Source organism: Lepidochelys kempii, unplaced genomic scaffold (assembly GCF_965140285.1).
Source record: "Lepidochelys kempii isolate rLepKem1 unplaced genomic scaffold, rLepKem1.hap1 scaffold_29, whole genome shotgun sequence".
NCBI lineage: Eukaryota > Metazoa > Chordata > Testudines > Cheloniidae > Lepidochelys > Lepidochelys kempii.
In genome coordinates, this window is record NW_027621931.1 from 1,779,936 (window position 1) to 1,803,572 (window position 23,637).

General features: G+C 51.7%; 1 protein-coding gene across 1 annotated transcript in view; it reads right to left on the minus strand.

Annotated features, from left to right (window-relative positions):
- Window positions 1–21,549, minus strand: part of LOC140904567 (uncharacterized) — a 708,751-nt gene extending 687,202 nt beyond the window's left edge. Inside the window, 2 exon segments of the mRNA XM_078851059.1 lie at window positions 20,992–21,387; window positions 21,523–21,549. Coding sequence (XP_078707185.1) covers window positions 20,992–21,387; window positions 21,523–21,549 — 423 coding nt within the window.
- Between the last annotated feature and the right edge of the window lie 2,088 nt (window positions 21,550–23,637).

A 23,637-nucleotide genomic window follows, 5' to 3' on the forward strand; every position in this document is an offset into this window, starting at 1 on the left:
TGTGTCATGTTGAGTGTGTGTTGTGTGGTTGTGGTGTCATGAGACGTGTTGTGTGTGATGTGGTGTGTGTCGCACACACAGACACAACACATTGTACGCCGCACACACAACACGTCACGTGTAGCACGTCTCACACACACGTCGCACGTCACACGCACAGCATGCTGCCTGTGGCACGCACACAGACAAAACATTGCACGTCGCACCCCCACACACACAACGCGTCGCCTGTCGCACGATGCACATGGCACATAGCACGGACACACACAACACGTTGCGTGTCGCTCGCACAGCACCTTACACTCACAAACACAAAACACGACACACACCACATCACACAGACAGAAAAAACTACATACATGTCACACATACACAAACACACACAACACAACACACAACACGTCACATACACAGCACAACACACAAAACGGCACACAACATAACACAGGCACACACCCTGACAGACAACACATCACAGACATTCACACAGACACACACACACAACACAACACTCTAGACAACACACAACACACACAGAATGTGACACACAACACGTCACATACACACAACACGTCACACAACTCGTCTCACACACAAACACACACAAGACGACACACACTTCACACAAAGCATGACACCACACACACAACACCATACACACACTGAACACAATACAGAAAATGGCCACACACCACACCACAAAGACACACACACAGTGTGTCACACACACACAACACTACACAAAACATGTCTCACACACCCACACCCACATACCACGTCACATGTCATCACAAACACACAAGCACACACAATCCATACAACACTCTAGATAACACACAACTCACACACAACACACAACCCATCACACAAACACACATAACATGACACACACAACATGACACAAACACACACGAAAACATTTCACACACACAACACGACACACAACCCATCTCACACACACACATAACACAACATGACACACACACAACACGACACACAGAAACAAATTGCATGTCCCTCACAACCTGTTGTACGTTGCACGGATACACACAACACATCGCATGCACACATGCATGCAAGTCGCACGACACACACACAGAAAGACGTCACACACAAACACACGTGACACACAACATGACACACACAAACACCTCTCTCACACACACACAAGAAGACACAGAACCCATCTCACACAGACACGCACAATATGACACACACAGCACAACATGTAACACACAACAAGTCACACATACAACAGATCGCACATTGCACATCGTACGGACACACACAACACATTTCACCCCGCACTTGCACAAACACTTTGCACATCGCACGTCACATGTTGCACATCACACCTGCACACACAACGCATCGCGCATCGCACGTCACACACACAACGCGTCGAATGTCAGACACACAACACGTCACACGCACACTCATCACGGCACACGTCGCACATTGCACGCCACACTTCGAACACACAACACGTCGCGTTTCGCACGTCACACACAAAAACGTTGCATGTCGCACACACAACATATTGCACGTCGCACATCGCACACACAACACGTCGCACATCGCACAAACACACAATGTGTCACAAACACAAAACATCACACACACAAACAGGTCTCACACATGCACAACATGAAACACAACACCTCACACATACACAACACAACACACAACACGTCACACAAACACAAACACACACAACATGACATACAGCATGTCACACACACATCCCCACACGCCACATGACACCACAAACACACCACACGTCACACACACACAAACACACAACACGACACATGACACATCACACAGATAGGCACAAACACATACAACATGACACACAACACGACACACCCAAGACTATGCAAAACACATCTTATACATACACACACACCCCATGTCACATGACACCACAAACACACCACAAGTCACACACACAAACACACAACATGACACACAACACGACACACCCAACACACATCTCACACACACACACACACACACACACCATGTCACATGACACCAGAAACACAACATCACACACACACTCAACACGGCAAACAAGAAGACACGCACATGTGAAGTGTGAGGTGCGATGTCTTCTGTTTGCGTGTGCGACGTACAACATGCAACGTGCAACGTGAGGCGTGTTGTGTGTGTGTGACGTGCAATGTTTTGTGTGTGTGATGTGTGACGCAGGACGTGTTGTGTGTGTGAGACGTGCGATGTGCTCCGGGTGGGGTCTGTGTGTGTTTCTGCACAAGCTGATTGCGATGTCCCGGAGGCCAACAGCAAAGAGGGTTCGGCGTCCGCTTTCTTGCCCTGCCGTCAGTCTGCCACCGGGCTGGGGGGACAGCGGCTGGGGACCCCAGGAGCTGCTGAGAGACGCGGAGGAGCCCTCGGGAGGGAGAAGACGACGGGAGAATCAGACTCTTCCAGCAACGAGCCACATTTGCCCAGTGCTGACGCTGTCAGGCCTCCGCATTTTGGGCCAGAAACCAACAGCCAAATCGAGCTGGAAAATTGAAGCACTTGCAAATGGCCCTTGTAGCGTCTCACCAGACCGTCGGCGACCCTCTGGGGGTGAGCTGTGGGCTCCCGAGAGGTAGAATCCAGGGCCTGCCTCTTCGCTTCCCACGGCCAGGTATTTTCAGCCCCCAACAATGAGGGGAAGAACAGGGAGATGAAAAGCCAAAGAAAGTTTCAAGAGTTCTCCTTCCTGGCTGAGCTGGGGGCGCTGTCCAGGTCACGGATGGTCACTCTGGGGAGGGATGTGGGTCTGGTCCACTTTGCAGGCGGTTGATCTGGGGAAGGATGTGGGTCTCAGATATCTGGAGATATCTGGCCCAGAGCCCAGTCTTGTGGGGGCACAGCTGGTGGTCCTCATCCGCGTCTGTCTGCCTCTCTTCTGCCAGAGAAGGCAAGCCAGGCCAGTACGAACAATGATGCTGTCAATAAAATGGAATCAAGTTGTGGATGTTTTTTCTCTGAAAAAATATTTTCACACTTTTCAGTCGGCCCCTGGTAGTTCCTAGGAGAAATGTGAAGGACGAGATCTTGGAACAGTTCCCTCTTCGTGGGAGCAACAGCTGGCTGGGGTTTGGCTGCTCAGGCTTTTGTTCCCTGGTTTTACCCACTGTGGTTCCTTTTGCATGGATTTCATGTACCTGTGTGTAAGTTTTTGCCCAAAGGCACACAGCTGTACAGGTTTTATCTACAATCTTTACAAGTTGAAGCTGCAGATGGAGGGGGCTCCCAGCAATGGCAGCCTTAAGGGGGTGGGCGGCTAGAAGCTGGGGGACTGGATCGGGACCCCCCAACACTCACTGCTCTCTCTGCCCTGCAGTTTTAGTCCCCCCAGATTAGCCTGATTATCACAACAAAATTTTGTTTCTCCTGCTGCTAACAGCCCACCTTCATCGATTGGTCTCGTTAAGAGTTGCTATGGCAACCCCCATTTTCTCGTCTTCTCTGTATCGCTATATCTATATCTTCCTGCTGTATTTCCCCTGCATGCATCTGATGAAGTGGGCTTTAGCCCATGAAAGTTTATGCTCAAATAAATTGGTTCGTCTCTAAGGTGCCACAAGTCCTCCTCATTCGCTTTTCCTGACTGATTGTGCTGGGGACTCTGCCTGGCTCCAGCGCTCCGGTCCCTCAGCGACCAAGGCCACCTGGGATCCCTGATCGAATCCAGCTTCAAGGAGTGCTGAGATCCATCTGTCTCTTTCTGTGCCTCTGTCTCTCTCTAGGTATGGCCTCCTGACCCTGCCTCCTGTGATCAGTTATAGTTTGCTAGCCCCCCACCCCACCTCCATGGGTGTTTTTGGCTTCTCCATTCACTCTGCAGCAACGCTCCTTGTACCCAAGCTAAAGATCCCTGCAGCCCCAAAAATCCTCGGGGGTTTGCTCAGCAAGTGGGTTACGAGCAGAACGGTTGTGGGGTGAAGGTGGGGAGAGAGAGGTGCTGAACCTGGGGGCAGAGGAGGGTGGCAGATTAAGGTGTTGCTCAGCCCAGCCCGCTGAGTCCAAGGACATATGAGGGGACCAGCTTTAAATTGCTGTTCGATCCAGCCCACTGAGTCCCGGGACACATCAGGGGTCAGCTTGCGAGTGCTGATGACCCAGTCCTCTCTGACATGCTAACTTCATGTGTGTGTGCCTGTGTGTCTGTTCATGTTCATCACATTTGGGGGCTGGAAGACCCCAGCCCTGGGGAACCGAGGTCCTGCAGGGTAGCTCCATTGGGAGGGAACTTGCAGAAGGAAGGAGTAGCGATCCATAGGAAAACACAAGTGACAGAAGCAGCACATTGACAGAATTGCAGAATCTCCCCCCACCAGAAGAGGAATCCTAACAAATGGGCGTACCCCAAGGTAAAGGCCAATTCTGGTAACAGCTCATTTGGGGCTTGTTTGGAAGGGGGATGGACGTCATTCTTGCGACAAGGCACCTGCTATGGCTAAAAACAATTTAGCCCTATGCGCCCTTCCAGACAAGTCTTATGTCCCATATACTTTGGGTCTTCCGGGATAGGTCCCCGAATAATCAAGGATCTTGACCAAAAAGGTTGTCACGTCCAAAAAGGAAGATACACTGCTCTGAGTGACACTCTCAAACAGGTCCCCACAGCTCCCCAGCCTCCGGGAGGCAGGTGTGAGAAGATTGTTCTCCCCAACTGACAGAGGGAGAAACAAAGGCTGAGAAAGGCGAAGGGCCTTGTCTTCCATCACATAATCTGTCGGGATAGAGTTGGGAATAGGACCCGGGTGTCCTGACTTTCAAACGAACCATCAGTCTGGAGTTTCACACACTGAATGATCAAAATAAAGGGACCTGCAATGAGCTACAGACCAACAACCATTCACACTGATTCTTCAGCAAGTGTTTTAGAAGCAGGAGAACACCAGCGAGAACCAGGAACGGCTCAGAGACAATCAGCAGCGAGAAGGAGAACAATTCACCAAGCAGATGATTGGTTCTGGCTTATTTTCTGGGCCTTAAAGGAGAACAACAAAGTCCTGAGTCTCCTCCCTGCCACGAGACCCCCTGCTCAGCCAATCAGCGTGGAGACTCTGGCGGTGGCCTGAGGGTTCCCCAGATGGCCCAGGGATGGCTCAGGTCACCGGTGAGGATCACTCTCAGAGCACGCTTCCTGTCCCATCTCTTTGGGAGGCCTCCCACCATGAGGGCTACAAAGCAGCCCCCTCCTCGCCAGTGGAGGGAGGGAAGCAGGAAAAGGGAAACCAAAAAAGTCAAACCCCAAAGACTCGAAGGCAGAAAGGCCTAGCTCGAGGAAAATTGTCCCACCTTAATCTACTGTTTTCCGTGCCCAGAATTTGGCCAGTACCGGGTGGATCAGGCTGCCTCGGTACCAAACCTCTCTGGGGCTCTTCCCTTCTCCACAGGGACGTCTGTCTTCTCGCTCAGTGAGCAGTGGGAAAGGAGAAAACTCCAGAGAGGCTCCACCTCGCGCTCACATACGAGACCCTGAATTCTCTCTCAGTCCTCAAGGAGACACCTCCAGAAGGAGACTCCCTGCAGCAAAGCCCCGGGGGTCTCTGAGATCCCCCTGCCCTGCAGCCTGTCCTCCCTGGCCGTTGTCGTGGACTCTCTGTGAGGTCACCGCCTCCCAACCTCCTTTCACCAATCAGCTGAGTGCTGCAAAAGGCCCTTGTGATGTCACGGCCACCCCCACCCCTGCCCTGCAGGGCTCAAGTCCTGCCCCGAGCCGGCTCCTGTGAGTGTTTGACCTGCTCCCCCTGGGTCACCCCCACACACTCAGTGGTCGTGCAAGGGTTCACGCAGGCCACCCGTGGAACCATCAGAGGATGCTCAATGTGCCACACTCGATTTTGCAGAGATTTGGAGATGTGAAGGCCAGAAGAGACTCTTAGATCATCTCATCTGGCCCCCTACACATCACAGGCCTCCTGCATGGCGCAATAGCGAGTTTTGGACGAAAGCAGACTCCAGAAAGGCATCTCATCAAGGGATGGAGGAAGCACCACTTCCCTTGGGAGTCTGGAGGAAATTGATGCTGTGGGGGGCAGGGAATTGACCCCACGGCCACACTTGTGAGTCTGTATCATAACACACATGCACAACAGCACTGCGCGAAGTATGTACACGTCACCTTAACTCTGATGTTTCCTAACGTTTAGAGGCCTGGCCTCCAGGGTGTTCTTTGTGCTTCTAGGTCAATTTTGGGGAGAGATGCAATCATTTAGTTCAGAGGGGGAGCCGTGTTAGTCTGTAGCAGCAAAAAACAAAAACAAAACGAGGAGTAGTTCTGGCACCTTAGAGACTAACAAATGTATCTGGGCACATTTGATGGTGTGGCTGATGTGATTAGGTCCGAGGATGGGTCCCTAGACTAGATATGTGGACAGGGTTGGCAATGGGTTTGTTGCAAGGATAGGTTCCTGGGTTAGTGTTTTTGTTGTGTGGTTGCTGGTGAGTATTTGCTTCAGGTTGGGGGGCTGTCTGTCAGCGAGGACCAGCCTGTCTCCCAAGATCTGTGAGATTGAGGGATCGTCCTTCAGAATAGATTGTAGATCCTTGATCCTGCCCTGGAGATCTTTTAGTTGGGGGCTGAAGGTGACGGCTGGTGGCGTTCGGTTCCTTTCTTTGTTGGGCCTGTCCTGGAGTAGGTGACTTCTGGGTATTCTTCCTTTCAGCAGGTGGGGATTGTAGTATGAAGAATGCTTGATAGAGATCCTGGAGATGTTTGTCACTGTCTGAGGGATTGGAGCAAATGCGGTTGTATCTTAGAGCTTGGCTGTAGACAATGGATAGTGTGATGTGGTCTGGATGAAAGCTAGAGGCATAATGGGAAGTATAGCGGTCCAGGATAGGGTGGTGTTTATGTGACCATTGCTTATTAACACTGTAGTGTCCAGGAAGTGGGTGTCTTGTGTGCCCTCTCCTTATGCGCCTCCACCCCCAACAACATGATACAGTTCTGCGGTGAACTGGAATCCGACTTTCCACATCTCCGACAGAAGGAATATTTCCAACACACCTCTGAACAACACACTAATCCACAGAGACCTTCCGACCAACACGACAAAAAGAAGGATTCTGCCTGAAGGTCGAAACAGCAGACTGGACCTCAACTCGAGTGCTTCAGCCGACAAGCACGGGCTGAAGTGGTCGAAAAGCAGCATCACTTGGTCCATAACCTCAGCCGTGCAGAACACAACACCTCGGCAGCTCTCCAACTCCACATTCTCCAGCCCATTCCCCTCTGATCCCACTCAGGGTGACCAAGAGAAACTGCACCATCTGCTCAAGAAACTCCCTGAAAAAGCACAAGAACAAATCTGCACAGACCCGCCCCTGGAACCCCAACCAGGGGTCTTCTATCTGCTACCCAAGATCCATAAACCTGGAAATGCTGGACGCCCCGTCATCTCAGGCATTGGCTAGGGGTGCTGGTCGCACAAGGCCGGAGGAGAGAGTCGACACAACCAGATACTCCTGCTGTCAGGATGCCCAGGCCTGAGAGGATTTCATCGCAGTCTCTCACGAGGGGGTTCAGGCTCCAGTGCTCTGCTCTGTTTTCCCAGCCCTGTGCAGGGGGTTGTTTCCAGTTTCAGAAATGGGGCAATGTTCACACACTCCCAATGGGTCTTTGCATGAATCAGGCCCTAAGCCAGGGGCAGGCAAACTTTGGCCAGATGCCGGATCGGGTTTCAGAAATTGTACAGAGGGACAGTTAGGGGAGGCTGGGCCTCCTCAAAGAGCAAGACATGGCCCGGCCCCCGCCCCCATCTGACCCCCGCTTCTCGCCCCTGGATGGCCGCCCCGGGCCTCCGGCCCCATCCAACCCTTCTGTTCTCTGAGGGGCTCCAGATCCCCCTCCCCTAACAGCCCCCCACCACTCCATCCAACCCCCCCTCCTTCCTGTCTGCCACCCGGACCTTCTGCCCCATCCAACCAGCCCTTCTCCCTGACCGCCCCGGGACCTCCTGCTGCCATTCAACCCCCTGTTCCCCGCCCTCTCACCACCCCGACCCCATCCACCCCCCAGCCCCTGACCCCCCCCGAACTCCCCTGCCCTCTACCCCACCCCTCCTTTGCTCCCTGCCCCCTGACCGCGCAGCCTGGAGCCCTAGGACCAGCCGCCGGGCCGCACTGCAGAGAGCCCCGGGGTCGGCCAGGCTCGTTGCCCCGCTGCCCGGAGCATGGGCCGGCGGCGCTGGGAGCGGAGGCTGCGGGGGGGGAACGGCAGGGACGCGGCCGGGGGCTCTCCAGAACGGCTCAGAGCCCCCGGCCCCTCTTCTGCCCCGCCCGCTCCCCACATGTCACAGCCACCCCACCCAGCTGAGACACCCCACCCCACAGACCCCTCCCCTCCCTACAGCCCCCCATAGCCATGCTGTGTCCCCCTGGGAGCTGCCATGGTGCTGCCCCTCCCAACCCAACCCAACAGCCGCAGCCATGCCATTGACCCAAGTCCCCAATCCAGGTCCCCTATAGCCTCTCCCTCCCCCACATCCCTCCCAGACCCAGTCCCCATCCCTACAACCCAATTGCCACCTGTCCACAACCCCCCTCTCCTCCTCCCACAGCACCAATCCATCCCCTACCCTCCCACAGCTCCCACCACACAGACCCCTCCACCTCCCAGCTGGGCCCCCTCCCCGCCCCCCTCCACCCCACCCACCCCGTCAGACACCCGCCCCCGCTGGTGCACCAGGGTTTCCCCAAGACCCACCAACAGCTGTGAATGGTGTGGGGGAGAAGGTGTTGGTATTTGGTTGTGTGTTGGTATTGTGTGTATGTGTCGAGGCTTGTGGGGGCTTTGTGCTGGGGGAGAAACTGAGCCCTGATTCGGGGCCAGGGCTTCTCTGACTCGGGGTCCTATGAAGGGAGCCAGCCAGTCAGGCCGTGGAACAGGAGCCAGCAAACAGGGCTGTAAACAGGGGAGTCTGAGGGGGAGTTTGTCTTGTGGTGCTTGTTTGGGGTTTGTTGTTCCTGTGGGGGGTGGGATTTGGGTGTTTCCCAGGTGAACAGGATTTAGGTGGGAAGGCGATGACAGACACAGAGGCAGCGATGGGAGTGACTCATGTCGTGGAAGACACAATGGAGATGACTGGCTGTGGAAGCTGCCGTATGTCCATGATCCTGGAGGGGGGACCTGGTAAGAGTTTTGTCTGCATGAAATGCCATCTGCTCGAGCTGATGGAGGAGAAGATCGGAGGTTTGGAGATGCAGGTGGAAAGTCTGGTTGAGTTTAGAAAGGGGTTTGAGCAGATGATGGAGCAAAGACATGAGGTATCTGAAGGGAAAAGCTCAGACTTGCAGATGGAAGCAGGACTGAGGAATTCTGAGGGGAGACTGCTGGGTGAGGAAAGTGGTCAGTGAAAGCATGTGACTAAAAAAAAACCAGGCAGAGGAAAAGACGGGCTAGTGAAGGAGAAATAGAGTTCAGGAATAGTTTTTGAGAGTTGGAAAATGAAGAAGGGGCTCAACAGGTAGTCACTGAAGGTGGAGGGGCAAGGAGGAAGAGAAGAGTGGCTAGTCCTATAGGAAAAGGGGAAGAGTCAATGGAGACTACACCAAATATGAGCCGCAGGAGGATACAGGATGGGTTGAAGAGGATTACAAGGGAGAATAGGAATGGAAAGAACTTGCAGCCAGAGGGAACAGGGGATAGACTGGAGAATAGCATTGTCACCAGGGAAAGGCAGGGCTACGTGATCGGGGACTCTTTACTGAGAAGACTAGACAGGCCTGTAACCAGAGCTGATCCAGAGAATAGAAGGGTGTGCTGTCTTCCAGGTGCTAAGATACGGGATGTAGATCTGAGGTTGAAAAGGACCCTAAAGGGAACGGGAAAGAATCCCCTAATTATCCTTCATGTGGGAACAAATGACACAGCTAGATTCTCGCTGGAAAGGATTAAGGGAGACTGTGCTTGGCTGGGGAAGACGCTAAAGGAAATCGAGGCTCAGGTGATCTGTGGTGGGATTTTGCCTATTCCTGGAGAAGGTCAACAAAGGCGTGACAAGATTATGACTATCAACAGATGGCTCAGGCAGTGGTGCTAGAAGGAGGGCTTTGGGATGAATGGCCACTGGGAGGCATTCCTGGACAGAGGACAGTTCTCTCGGGATGGACTTCATCTGAGTAGGGAAGGAAACAGACTTCTAGGATGGAGGCTGGCACAACTGATTAAGGGAGCTTTAATCTAGGAATCTGGGGGAGATGATTGGTTGGGGAATGTCCAGGTAATCTCCATGCCGGATTTTAGCCTTGAGAGGGAAGAAAAGAAAGTAAGAAAGGATACAGCCGTGGGTAGGGGAATGGCTATAAGGAGGAAGGGCAGTGTGGACACCAGTCTAGTAGGTTCTGCTGGCTGTGGAATGACCGTGCCTCATTGGGTGAAGAACGTGAGCGAGGCCAAACAGCAAAAATGAAGATGTTTGTACACCAATGCGAGGAGCCTAGGTAACAAAATGGAGGAACTAGAGGTACTGGTGCAGGAAGTGAAACCAGATATTCTCGGGAGAACAGAAACAGGGTGGAATAGTCGTCATGACTGGACTACGGGTGTTGAAGGGTATGTGCTGTTTAGGAAAGACCGAAATAAAGGTCAAGGTGGTGGAGTAGCATTGTCTATCAATGAGGAGGTCGAATGTAAAGAAATCAGCGATGGAATGGAGAAGACAGAGTCCGTCTGGGCAAAAATGACATTGGGGAAGCAAACGACTGGAGCCTCCCCTGGGATAGTGCTTGGAGTGAGCTAGAGACCGCCGGGATCTCATGTGGGTATGGATCGAGCCCTGTTTAATGTTTTTAATGAAGTAAATACTCATGGAAACTGCGTGATCATGGGAGACGTCGCACGCGCGCACAACACGACACACAACCCGTCACACACACACAAATCACACATAACACATCACACACTGAACAAAACACTCAAGACAACACACACACAACCACGTCTCACACACACACGACACACAACGTCTCACACACAGAGACACGTCTCTCACACACGCCGACACACATGCAAGGCACACGACGGCTCTCACACACGTCCACACACAAACACACGACACATAATGTCGCACACATGCCGACACACACACACACGCCGACACACAATACTGACACACATGAAACTGACAAACACACGACACAGACGACTGACACACACACACAAGACACACGACGTCTCACACACACACACAAACATGACGTCTCACACACACACACAACTTCTCTCACATAGGCCCACACATGACACGCCCACACAACACACACCCACACACGCCCACACAACGCACGCAGAACACACGCCCACACACACGACACATGCACAACACACAACACACCACACGACACGCCCCCCCCACAAAACACAACACAACACAACATACGCCCACGCCGAAAGACACACACCACACACAACTCACGCCCACACACACACACACCCACACCCACCCGCCGACTCACGACGACTCACACACAGCGAGACGGCAAACACACTGACACACATGACGTCTCACACGCCCACGACACGACACTGACACGTCACACGACACACAAGACGGCAGAGGACACGACACCGAAATCACACCCCGGAGATGACCCCCCGCGGGGGCGAGAGCGGAGCGGGGACGGTCGGGGGAACTCGGTCTCTGGGCGGCGCGTGGGGCTGGTGTGGGCGGGAGGGAAGAGGGCGGCAGGGCCGAGGGCGAGATTCCCAGCCCCTGTCGAGCGCTGTGGAGCGAGGGCTCCGGCTCGGCTCTCGCAGCGGCTCTGGCGAGGAATGGTGCCGGAGCTCTCGCCGGAGGGGAACGCGGCAGGAGGGGCCTGAGCCGCTTGGGCCTCTTTCCAAGGAGGCGGAACCAGGCCTCCGCTCTCTGCCCGCTGCAGACCCGGCTGCCAGGTCGGCGCTGCCAGTTCCTCGTCCGCACTCGCCATCTTCTCATGTGTTCGCCAACTCACTCTCTCCCCTCTGCTCTCCTGGTGCCGTCTCCCTTGGTAGGACACGGGTAGGTGTGCATTCCCACAGGTGAGGTCTCGGGAGCCATGGAGACATCGGAGCGGAGGAAAATCATGCAGGGCAGTAGAAAGGCTGCAGAAAGTACCTGAAGAGACAAAGGGAATGAGAAGGGGGAAGTCCAGACTAAGACAGGAGTCTAGTCTGTAAAGAGAAACAACGGGAAGTCTAAGCTACAGAAACTCTTCAAGTTGCCAAAAGACCTTTAGGATGGGAAATGACTTCTTGAATCCAGTCTCTTTAAGATCTTAGGCTTAGTATGTGTGTGTATTTGTATTTGCTTAGTAATCTGCCTTCTTCTGTTTGCTATCCCTTCTAATCACTGAAAATCTGCCTTTTCTAGTGAAACTATTTGTTGTTTATTATTATTATTAAACTCAGTTTGTCCAACGGGTGCTCCGGGAGGAAATGATTTGTGTGTTACTCCAAGGGGCCGCCCGGTGTCACTGTTGCTCCATAAGGGAAATGCTTTGTGCAATACCTGGTTTAGCCACCCACTGTCACTGTTGGTCCAGGAGGGAAATGATTTGTGCAATACCTGAATTGGCCACGCAGTGTCCCCATTGCTCCGTGAGGAAATGCTTTCTGCATTACTCCAAGTGGCCACCCGGTGTCACTGTTGGGCCAGGAGGGAAATGATTTGTGCATTACACTGACTGGCCACCCAGTGTCGCTGTTGCTCCATTAGGGAAATGCTTTGTGCAATACCTGGATTAGCCACCCGGTGTCACTGTTGCTCTGTGAGGGAAATGGTTTGTACATTATCTGGATTGGCCACCTGGTGTCACTGTTTCTCTACGATGGAAATGGTTTGTGCAATACCCTGAGGGGCCACCCAAGACAACACACAGAAAACACGACAGACAACACTGACACACACACACACAACATGACACCGACACACACAGAGAGAACACTCTCACACACACACAACACAGGACACCGAAAGACACAAACAACATGACACACAAATAAACTGACACACAAAACAGCACACAACAAGACACACAAAAATCACACACAACACACGACACCGACACATACACACACACACACTTGATGACGCACAAAACAGCAGACAACGTGACAAAGAAATCACACACGACACCGACACACACACACAATAAGACACACAACACCTCACATGACACACAAAACGGCACACGTGACACACACACACAACACGATGCACAAAACTTCGCACACAAAATATCACACACCCACACACAACACGACACACGATACCGACACACGACACACAAAACGGCACACAACACGAGACACAAAAATCTCACACAACACATGACACCGACACACACAACATGCACACAAAACGGCACACACCGTCACATGCACACAACACGGTATACAACATGGCACACACACACACTCAACACGGACCACAACACGCACACATAAACACATCTCACACACACAAAACAACACACAAGTCACACACACAACACGTCACACGACACACGCAACACGACACACACAGCACGTCACACGGCAGAAGGTTTCATCGAGGAGGAGGATGTCCCGGGGTCCCCGGGCGATGCTCTGGGACTGCTCCCCAGGAAGCCAGGCAGGACTCTGGGGAAGTCTCCTCTCGGGGAGCAGCCTGTCTGCAGGACACACAGCTCCCCCGGCTCCACCTTCCTGGCTCTGACCTCGGAGCCTTCAGCCTCCTCTGCCCCTCCCTGCGCTTCCCACAGCCAGTCCGCCCAGGCGGGGTCCTGGGGGGGCAGAGGGTCCTGCCCCCCAACTCCGCAGTCAGACGGGACTCTCAGCCAGCCAGGAAAACAGAGGTTTATTAGACGACAGGGACATGGTCTGACACAGAGCTTGTAGGTGCAGAGAACAGGACCCCTCAGCCGGGTCCATTTTGGGGGGGGGCAGTGAGCCAGACAACCCTGTCTGCCCTTCACTCCATGTCTCCAGCCAGCCCCCAACTGAAACTCCCCCCAGCCCCTCCTCCTCTGGGCTTTGTCCCTGTCCCCGGCCAGGAGGGCACCCGATTCCTTTGTTCTCCAACCCTTTAGCTGTCACCTCGCAGGGGGGAAGGGCCCAGGGCATCAGGTGCCAGGAAAGAGGGTGTCGGCCATTCTCTGTGTCCAGACCCCTGCACACACCTGCCCTCCAGAGCTCTGCAACGATCATACACCCTTACCCCACCCCCTAGATCCGTAAGAACTGCATAGGGGAAACTGAGGCACCCCCACACAATTCAGAGGAAACATGAAGTCCCGCTTCATCACAGATGACTCCAGGAGGTGAGTTGCTTGCTATCCTACCATGTTTTTCTCTGTCTCTCCTCGAGTGCGTTGGCCATCACACATACTCTGTCTCTGTCTCCGTCTCCGTCTCCGTCTCCGTCTCCGTCTCCTCTCCTCTCCTCTCTTGGTGCCAACAATGACCAGGCCCCGGGTGCCTGGGCCCCAGTGCCCCGCCTGTGCTCCATCTCTTCCTGTATCTGTCTCGCCCCTTCTCCCAGCCCACACTGCCCACCGCTGCCTGGATGATTTCCCCCTCTCCTCCACTGCACCCCCCTCTGTGGGGTCCCTGCCACTCACCGTCTGCCTCCTCTCCTCCACCCCCTCCCCCGCTTCCCCACGGGTCACTCTGGGGCCGGTTTTCTTCACCATCTTCGTGCATGATCAGGAGGACGGGATGGATTGCACCCTCAGCAAGTTCGCAGATGACACTAAGCTGGGGGGAGAGGGAGATACGCTGGAGGGTCGGGATAGGGTTCAGAGTGATTCAGACAAATTACAGGATTGGGCCAAAAGAAATCTGATGAGGTTCAGCAAGGACAAGTGCTGAGCCCTGCACTGAGGAGAGAAGAGTCCCATGCAGTGCCCCAAGTGTGCCATGTCCCTGCCCCGAACCGACCCTCCCGGAGCATCCTCAATTCCATGAAACAGCTGTTCTGGGATGGGCAGGAAGTGCTGGGAGGGAGAGTGGGGAGTTGCTCAGTGGGGGTGTGTCTCTCTGGGTGGGGTCTGTGTGTGTTTATGCACAAGCTGATTGTGATGTCACGGAGGCCAACAGCAAAGAGTGTTGGGCGTCAGCATTCTTGCCCTGCCGTCAGTCTGCCAACTGGCTTGGTTGACAACGGCTGGTGACCCAAGGAGCTGCTGAGAGACGCGGACCATCCCTCTGTCAACCACTTCTTGAATCAGCTATTTCCACAGGTGTTTGAGGAACAAAAGGATGAGTTTTTACAGAAGGTAATTCCCAGATTCTTTCCCTGCTCATTAGATCGCACACGACAGGTCGGCGCCTCCTTCTCCTCGGGACGGGTGGGGGCGGGTGTGGCAACAGGCAGGTCTCAGCGTTCCCTTTTGATTTGAAAGTGGCCATCTCTCAGGTCTCCTCCTGCTTCAGCCGGTCAGGTTCTTTGGAGGCAGATTTAGATGATTTTATCTTTCAGCAGACTAGTCTGGGGGAATTTCCAGGGATAGAACCAAAAGGGAAGATAACAAAACTCGTGTAGAATTTAGATTGAGATCTCCATCAATAGTCTTTCCCTTGGAGTTGCCCCTAATGCACTCCTTGCCTTCAAGTTGGGAATAGAAACCCTTTGTCTCCTGTCATGACTGCCAAAGAAATGTGTAAATGAGGATATTCTATGATTCTATGATTTACACCCATCAGGGGACACTGTCTTTTTGAGGCGGGTGCAGCTGGCTTGGGATGGTGCTGATGATGGATAGAAAACAGGCTGGAGTCAATGACAGATGGGACCACAGAAGGGGAAGGGGAAGGGCATCTCCATAGAAGGTCCTGGGTGCTCAGATACCCCAGTTCTAGGTACCCTGGCCTGTCCCAGAGAGAAAAGACAAAGAGGGGCCCAGCCCCCCGACAGTCATGCCATGGACAAGAATCTGGTTGGGAGTGGGCTGAAGGTTCCCGCTGGACAAAGGGGAGCTGAAGTCCCCCAGCGTCCTGGAATTTAAGCAATGCAAGCTTCAAACCCTGCACGGGTGGGGCCTGAGGGGCACCTGCAGAAGGTTGGGCTGGACAGGGGCGGCAGGTTTCTACAATTTTTGGTGGTTTCCAGAATGGGACCAAGTCCTGCCTCCCCGTTCACCTCCCCCCACATCTGCCTAAGGCTCTGGGAGTTTGGGTATGGGAGGCAGAGGGAAAGAGGTTGGGCTCTGGGAGGGAGTTTGGGTGTGGGCTGTGGGTTGCGGCAGGGTGTTGGGGTGCAGGAGGGAATGAAGGGTGTGGGGTCTGGGCTGGGGCAGGGGGTTGGGGTGCAGGAGCAGGTGTGGGGGCAGGCTCTGGGAGGGTATTGGATGTGTGGTGTGGGCTCTGGGCTGGGGCAGGGGGTTAGGGTGTGGGAGGGGGTGAGGGGTAGAGGCTCTGGGAGGCAGTTTGTCCAAAGTGCTTGGGAAAGTTGCTCACATGACAAAGGCTGGTGCATGTCCCCTTTATTTTTGATGAAGTGGCGAACTAATTAATGAGCTTACACTTTTCAAGAGAAGGCCGTGAGCCGTGTAAGATGGTACATTTCTGAGGTGCAAGGCTGAGAGCTGGGGAGATATGCTGGTGTCTCTGTATAATTGAGGAGTGGTTTATAGAGCATTCATGCAACTGAGTTGGGTGCTTTGCTGCATGTTGTTGGCCAAATGATCATAGAATCCTAGGATATCGGGGTTGGAAGGGACCTCAGGAGGTATCTAGTCCAACGCCCTGCCCAGAGGAGGACCAATCCCCAACTAAATCATCCCAGCCAGGGCTTTCTCAAGCCTGACCTTAGAAACTTCTAAGAAAGGGGATTCCACCACTTCCCTAGGTAATGCATTCCAGTGTTTCACCACCCTCCTAGTGAAAAGGTTTTTCCTAATATCCAACCTAAATCTCCCCCACTGCAACTTGAGACCATTCCTCCTTGTCCTGTCATCTGCTATCACTGAGAATAGTCTAGATCCATCCTCTTTGGGTCCACCTTTCAGGTAGTTAAAAGCAGCTATCAAATCCCCCTTCATTCTTCTCTTCCGTAGACTAAACAATCCCAGCTCCCTCAGCCTCTCCTCATAACTCATGTGTTCCAGTCCCCTAATCATTTTTGTTGCCCTTTGCTGGACTCTCTCCAATTTATCCACATCCTTCTTGAAGTGTGGGGCCCAAAACTGGACAGTGCTCAAATAAATCGGTTAGCCTCTAAGGTGCCACAAGTCCTCCTGTTCTTTTTTTTTAGTTATTAAAGAAGTGTCAGTAAAAGGTCAGAATGCGATCGTCTCAGTCCTTCTCTTGAAAAGTGTAAGCTCATTAATTAGTTCGCCACTTCATCAAAAATAAAGGGGACATGCACCAGCCTTTGTCATGTGAGCAACTTTCCCAAGCACTTTGGACAAACTCAGGAGTAAGTATAAAATAGTAAAATAAGTTTATTAACTCCAGAAAGTTAGATTTTAACTGAGTATAAGTATTGGTCACAGAGGTCAAGAGTGGTTACATAACAAATGAAAACAGACTCCCAGTCTAAACTCTAATTTGAATATACTAAGCAAGAATTGGATCAAACAGCTTTTCTCACTCACTGCTTGCTCCAGGCCATGTTGAGTTCTTAATACACAGACTGAATTCCCTCTCAGCCTGAGACCAATCTCTGCAGTTCAAATTCTGAGTCTTCCAGACAATCTTCCAGGTGTTGAGATTGGGGAAGAGACAGGCCACGTGGAGGTGTCTTTGACTCTCATTCATATTTTTTCTCCAGCTGCTAGGTAGATTCTTGCCGTGATGCTGGGGTTAGTTAGCCCCCAATATGGAGCAGCAGTTTGCCTCCTGCACCTTGTGGTAGGCATGTCACAGCTCCTTCATTTTGACCCCGCACGGCAGTGTGTCCCTGTCATGGCCCCTTCCTATCATGCATCACGAAATCTGCGTGCGCACCTCGGGAGTTACACCGCAGAAAGCTGCTTTCCTGTGCAGAAACTTGCCCGTGTAGACAAGCCCGCAGAGGACTTCCATAAGAACGCACGACAGGTCATAGACTGGGTAGGACCAATGGTCCGTCAAGCCCAGTGTGCTACCTGAGAGCGACCAGTGCCAGATGCATTGGAGGGAAAGAACAGAACAGGCTTGTTGATCTGCAAGGTGAGGGTCTTTCACCTTTATATTTAACTTCATTGTTGTCAATTCCTACTTATCCTATATCTAACTACCCCTCCTCTGAGGTCTCTGGGCAAATCAGGTGTGAACCACTCCTTTGACACAGACGTGTCCCAATCCAGCTGAATTGAGGCAGAATTTGGGCCAATGTCAGTTTGGAAAAGGCCTGCTTCACCCAGCAGGTTTCTCAAAGTATCCGTTGCTGTGAACCGCATGTCGTGTGGATGTGCGAACTCCAAAGATAGCAAACATGAAAAAAAAAACGCAAAGCAGGTTCTGAGGTTTCCAGAGCCAGACCTGAGAGTTAAAGAGCTGTGCTCAAAAGGACAAGGGGGCTCAGCAGCAATAAAAATAACTAGTTGCAAAAACAAAACAAAAATTACATGGAAAAAAACCAACCAAACAACAACCACCCAGAAAAGCTCCCATCACTCGCCCATCACCATTGTAGATCTTGACATCTCCTGCCTAATGTGACATCTTTGCTTTGCGAACAAGAGCCCTGGGGAACTCTCTGGCTCTTTCCCTCTCACTGGGGAAAAGGTTCCACATCTTCTCTCAAGTAGTTTTCCTCCCAACAGAAGATTTATTTTAAAATTTACCAAATAAATTCCATTTGAAATAGAAATCATTCCAGTCTATACTGGGTCTCTATTCTCGTACATGCTATTTCTCTCACATTTTCCCCCAAACCTGATTCCTTTGGAGTCAGGTTTTTATTGCAGGATTAGCCACCATTTGCTATTTTGTAGGAGGGGGCTAGAAGAAAACCTGAATTATACTGTAACACTGAAAGTGATCACAGAATCTGCCTCTTACCTTACACTAATAAACTTCATGTGCAATTTCCTTGTTGCTGGTAACAATTTCTTCAAAGATTACAAACTATAAACCTTTAGGGCAGTTTTCTCTTAATTCCCATTTTCACCCAGTGAGCTCTGTGTGAAGTCACATTCGACCATAACCTAGGAGCCTTCCATTTCTGAGGGTTCATTTCTCCCTGGGTCTTCTCCCAGAAGTGTGGGTGGAAGGGGTCTCACACTACGGGGGAAGGCTGCATCATGAGAAAAACCACCTGTGCTCTACTTTCACACTTTCTAATCTTTCAGAGTAGCAGGAGGCGGAACAGTGAGACACATGCATTAGACTCAAGAGCAAAACTAAGAGACCAAACCACAGACTCTGGACTCAGCATTCATGTATCCTGCAGTCTGAACTTGGAATCTGTTACATTCCCTCATTGGCTACCATCATTTAACCAACACAGAAGTGCATCTTGTCCAGCAAGGCAGCCAGTTTGGGACCCATAGGCATGGCATGGCTCTGAAGGAATCAGCTGTTTCTCTCTGTGCTTCAGGAAACTTGGGATCCAAATGGTAAAAGACAGTTGTTCCCAGTTTCATCATGGCATCCTTTAGAAGTGTGAGCAATTCTAAAAACAGTTTACCTTGGCCACAGGTCACCATAGCGTCCATCTCTGGGGTGAAAATCAACCACTCGTACCTCTCATTTCTACCTGAGTTCTTCTCAAATCTTTGACCTTAGTTGTAGCAATTTTACACGGCTCTGGCGTAGAATTCTTCACCAACCACACAACATACGAGTAGCGATACTGAGGTAGAACTCCCCCAAATATGCCCTTTTGTTTCTTTAATCTGGTGCAACAGATTTAAATAAGGGACTAAATTCAGGTGCGGCTTAGAATCCCTCTAAGACACCATATGTCAGGTATCTACTCAAAATGGGTGTCTTTCTGCAGCTCTATCACATTCCTCATGGATGTCATTTCCTACACATTTACAGCATCTCCCAGGAGTGAGCTGAACAGAAATGTCACTTCCATTTTTCCCATCTCTACCTAGGAAGGGATTGCATTTCCCAAATAAGAGGCAACATGCACCTGATTAGGAAGGGAAGATCTTCAGGAGCAACCTCCTGCAGGGCATGGGCCACAACTGCTTTGGGAGGCAAATGAATGGGTCTTTTGCTTAGTTCCAAATCATTTACTAGAGAATCCTCTTCCCAGCCCCTTCGGGAAATATTGACCTTACCAATTGAAGAACAGGGGGATAGAGATGGTGATGGAGAATCCCTCTGATTTACCCTATGTTCTTCTGTTGTTACAGAGGGGAAAAGACATTTTTCCCTATCCCTTCCCTATTCCTGCTCTTTGTTATACTTCAATATATTTTAAGGGAGGAAAACGGGAGGAAAAATATCTGCTTTCAGGAAAACGTGAAGCAACAGCGCTCTGAACTGTGACAACTGGGAATGAAACAATATGATCCTGGTGGGGGAACTTGATGACTAACAATTGTTTTTAAATGGGGGAACAGTATAACTGTGATGCTCAGGCTTTGTTTAGACTAGGACATGTGATGGAGTTTAGGTCAGGTCAAGGGGAAAGCTAATGCCAACCACTGCACCTCGGCTGCATCTGCACGACAACTGTAATTGTCTTTTAACACCAAGATCACTAACTTGAGCAGCCAACGCCATGTACAGTCCTAGTGGATGTAAGGAACGGGTAGTTTTTGCCTCAGTGTAGCTTGTTGGGGACAAACCTCTCTCCCCCACCTGGAGCTGATGAACATTCCTGGCTGGAGGGACACACGCTCCTTTGACCCAAAAGGAAAGGAGTTGATAGAAAACATCACAGGATTGACCCCAAAGAAGGGTGAGCTGCAAAAGGCAGGAGCAGGCAACTCATCTGGGGGAGCTGAGTAACCACGGTGAAGATGGGGCACAGATCACTAAGTGGGAATTAGCAAATGTGATTTAAAAGAAAAAAATACCTTTGGCCAGCCCTAGTCAAGGCATTTGTTACAGATCACTCCCTTGTGGATTTTCTGATGTCTAATAAGGGTTGAGCGCTGATTGAAGCTTCTCCCACACTCAGAGCACGTGTAGGGCCTCTCTCCTGTGTGGATTCGCTGATGTGTGGTAAGGGCTGAGTTTTGATTGAAGTGTTTGCCACACTCACGGCATCCATAAGGTTTCTCACCCGTATGGATTCGCCGATGTATGATAAGGTATGAGCTCCGATTGAAGCGTTTCCCACACTCAGAGCATCCATAAGGCTTCTCACCTGTGTGGATTCTTCTATGTGTGGTCAGTACAGAGCTCCGATTAAAGCTTTTCCCGCACTCAGAGCACATGTAGGGGGTCTCTCCTGTGTGCGTTCTCTGATGTGTGATTAGGGTAGAGCTCTGATTGAAGCTTTTCCCGCACTGAGAGCATGTGTAGGGCCTCTCACACTCAGGGCATCCTGAGTTTCCCACACTCAGGGCATCCGTAAGGTTTCTCACCCATGTGGATTTTCCAGTGTGTAATAAGGTGTGAGCTCTGCTTGAAGTGTTTCCCACACTCAGGGCAGCCATAAGGTTTGTCATCTATGTGGATTCTCTTATGTGCAATGAGATGCGAGCTCCGCTTGCAGCATTTCCCACACACACAGCATCCGTAAGGTTTCTCACCCGTGTGGATTCTCTGATGTGTGAGAAGGTCCGAGCTCCCTTTGAAGCTTTTCCCACACTCGAGGCATGTGTAGCGTGTTCCTTCCAAGTTCATTCTCTCACGTGTAATAAGGTCTGACTGGCTACCGAAGTTTTCCTCTGGCCTCTGCTGACTCTCACAGGCTTTTGTTTTTTCTGGGCGTGCACAGCTCCCAGAATCATTCCCTTTGGACCTTCCTGACAACATCCCATGGGCTTCTACTCGCTCAGCATCTTCCTGCTGGGGTTCCTCCTCGTTTTCACTCACCATCCCAACACCTGACGGGAGACCGAGAGAATCCAGACGTAAGTCTCTGCCTGCGCCAGAGAGAAAGCAAATCTCAGAGAGAAGAATGGAAAAAGGGATGAAGGAACCAAAATGTGTACAGGACAGATCAAACTTATCAGGAGCTGATTTTCCCTTCAACCTTCCCCAGAGGAAAGAAAGGAAGGGATCAGTTCTGGGTCCGTATGTCAGAAGAAATCTCAGGGGACATCGAGATTGGGGAGGGACCTGCTGCCAGTTGTCAGTCAGGATAGGTGGGAAGCCATGAGTGACCTCTGCCTAACGATTCTACATCTGCAGGGAACAATCCTGAACTTGGAGAGCTCACAAGGTCTTTGTAGGGCATCCCAAATGTTTCCTGTATTCACCGACAGTTTTGGGGTTGGTTTAACCAATGCCTCACCTATGCAGGCAGCTCTCGGGAGCACTTTTTTCTTAGAGCCATGAAGGTCTGGGACCCACGGCTCCTCCCCTCGTTCCAGCTGCGAGATCACATCAGTTCTGGAAACTGGAAACCCTGCTCAAGGCAAAGAAAACAAGGGAGGTCAGTGGAATTTGTGGGATACTTGTCACAAAGAATATTCCATGCTTTTAAGCCCAGCTCACTTTTAAGTAGTAACGTCCCAAGGCCAGCTTCCTTGGCTCAAAGTGCCAGGAGATGATTATTATAAATCATATTCATTACCTTAGTGCCTAAGGGCCAACTAACAGTGGGTCCTCATTTTGCTAGGCACAGTACAAACCGAGAAGCGTTGATGGCCCGTGCCCTGAAGAAGTTACAATCTAAATAGACAAGGCAGACACAGAATGGGGGAAGGGGTAGAACCCACCAGCAGAGTGAACTCCGTGAAGGCAGAGTGGCAGATCTGATCAACACAGGCCTAGATCTTGAGACTATCGGATTTAATGTTACAACCAGGGCCAGTGTTTTCCAGAAATTGTCGCTAGGACTGCATTTTTTCCCAAAATTACTCTTTGTTTGTGGAATCACCGTTAATATCCGGAATTGCTGATCAGAGGGTGGGTGGGGCATGCAGGGTCACAATCCCCCAGATTTCTCCCTGGAGACACCCGTCTCCTCCCCAGGGCACAGGCTGGCTGCGGTTGAGACTTGATGCCAATTTCTTCCCTCCTCATACAAGTCTGGGATCGGCAGTGGGATGCCAGGCTCTCTCATCATGCTGCAGAGAGGACGGCACTCACAGCTGCTCGCGGCTGTGTCCACAGCACCTCTCCCCTGCTCATCTCCCCTGTACACAGCTGGTTCATGCCCCGTCTCTCCAGCGCACAGCTGGCTCTAGGCTCTCAATGCCCAGTATCTGAGCCCCACCGCCCCCACACAGCCGGCTCCTGTCCCCTCCCCCCAAGGCACTTTCAGGCTTTAAAGGATTAGATATTGCTCACGTTTGTCAATTACTCTCTTTTCATTGCCTGCAAACTCTTGCCCTAATTATGACTGTTAACTGTATATCTAAGCCAGCCCTTGAAAGCATGAATTCTTCACAGACTATGATGCCGAGATGCGCCACATGATACCAGGAAGGGCTGCGGGATGGGTTTCCTGTGCAAGCTGGTATCGCTACGGGGTGATGAATGCCAGATCTCAAGGCTGGTTATGCAGAGCTCCACCTTTTGAAGCTTTACCCAACGCAGAAAGGGAGTCACCCTCATTCAGGAGACTGAAGACGACAGACTTTTGG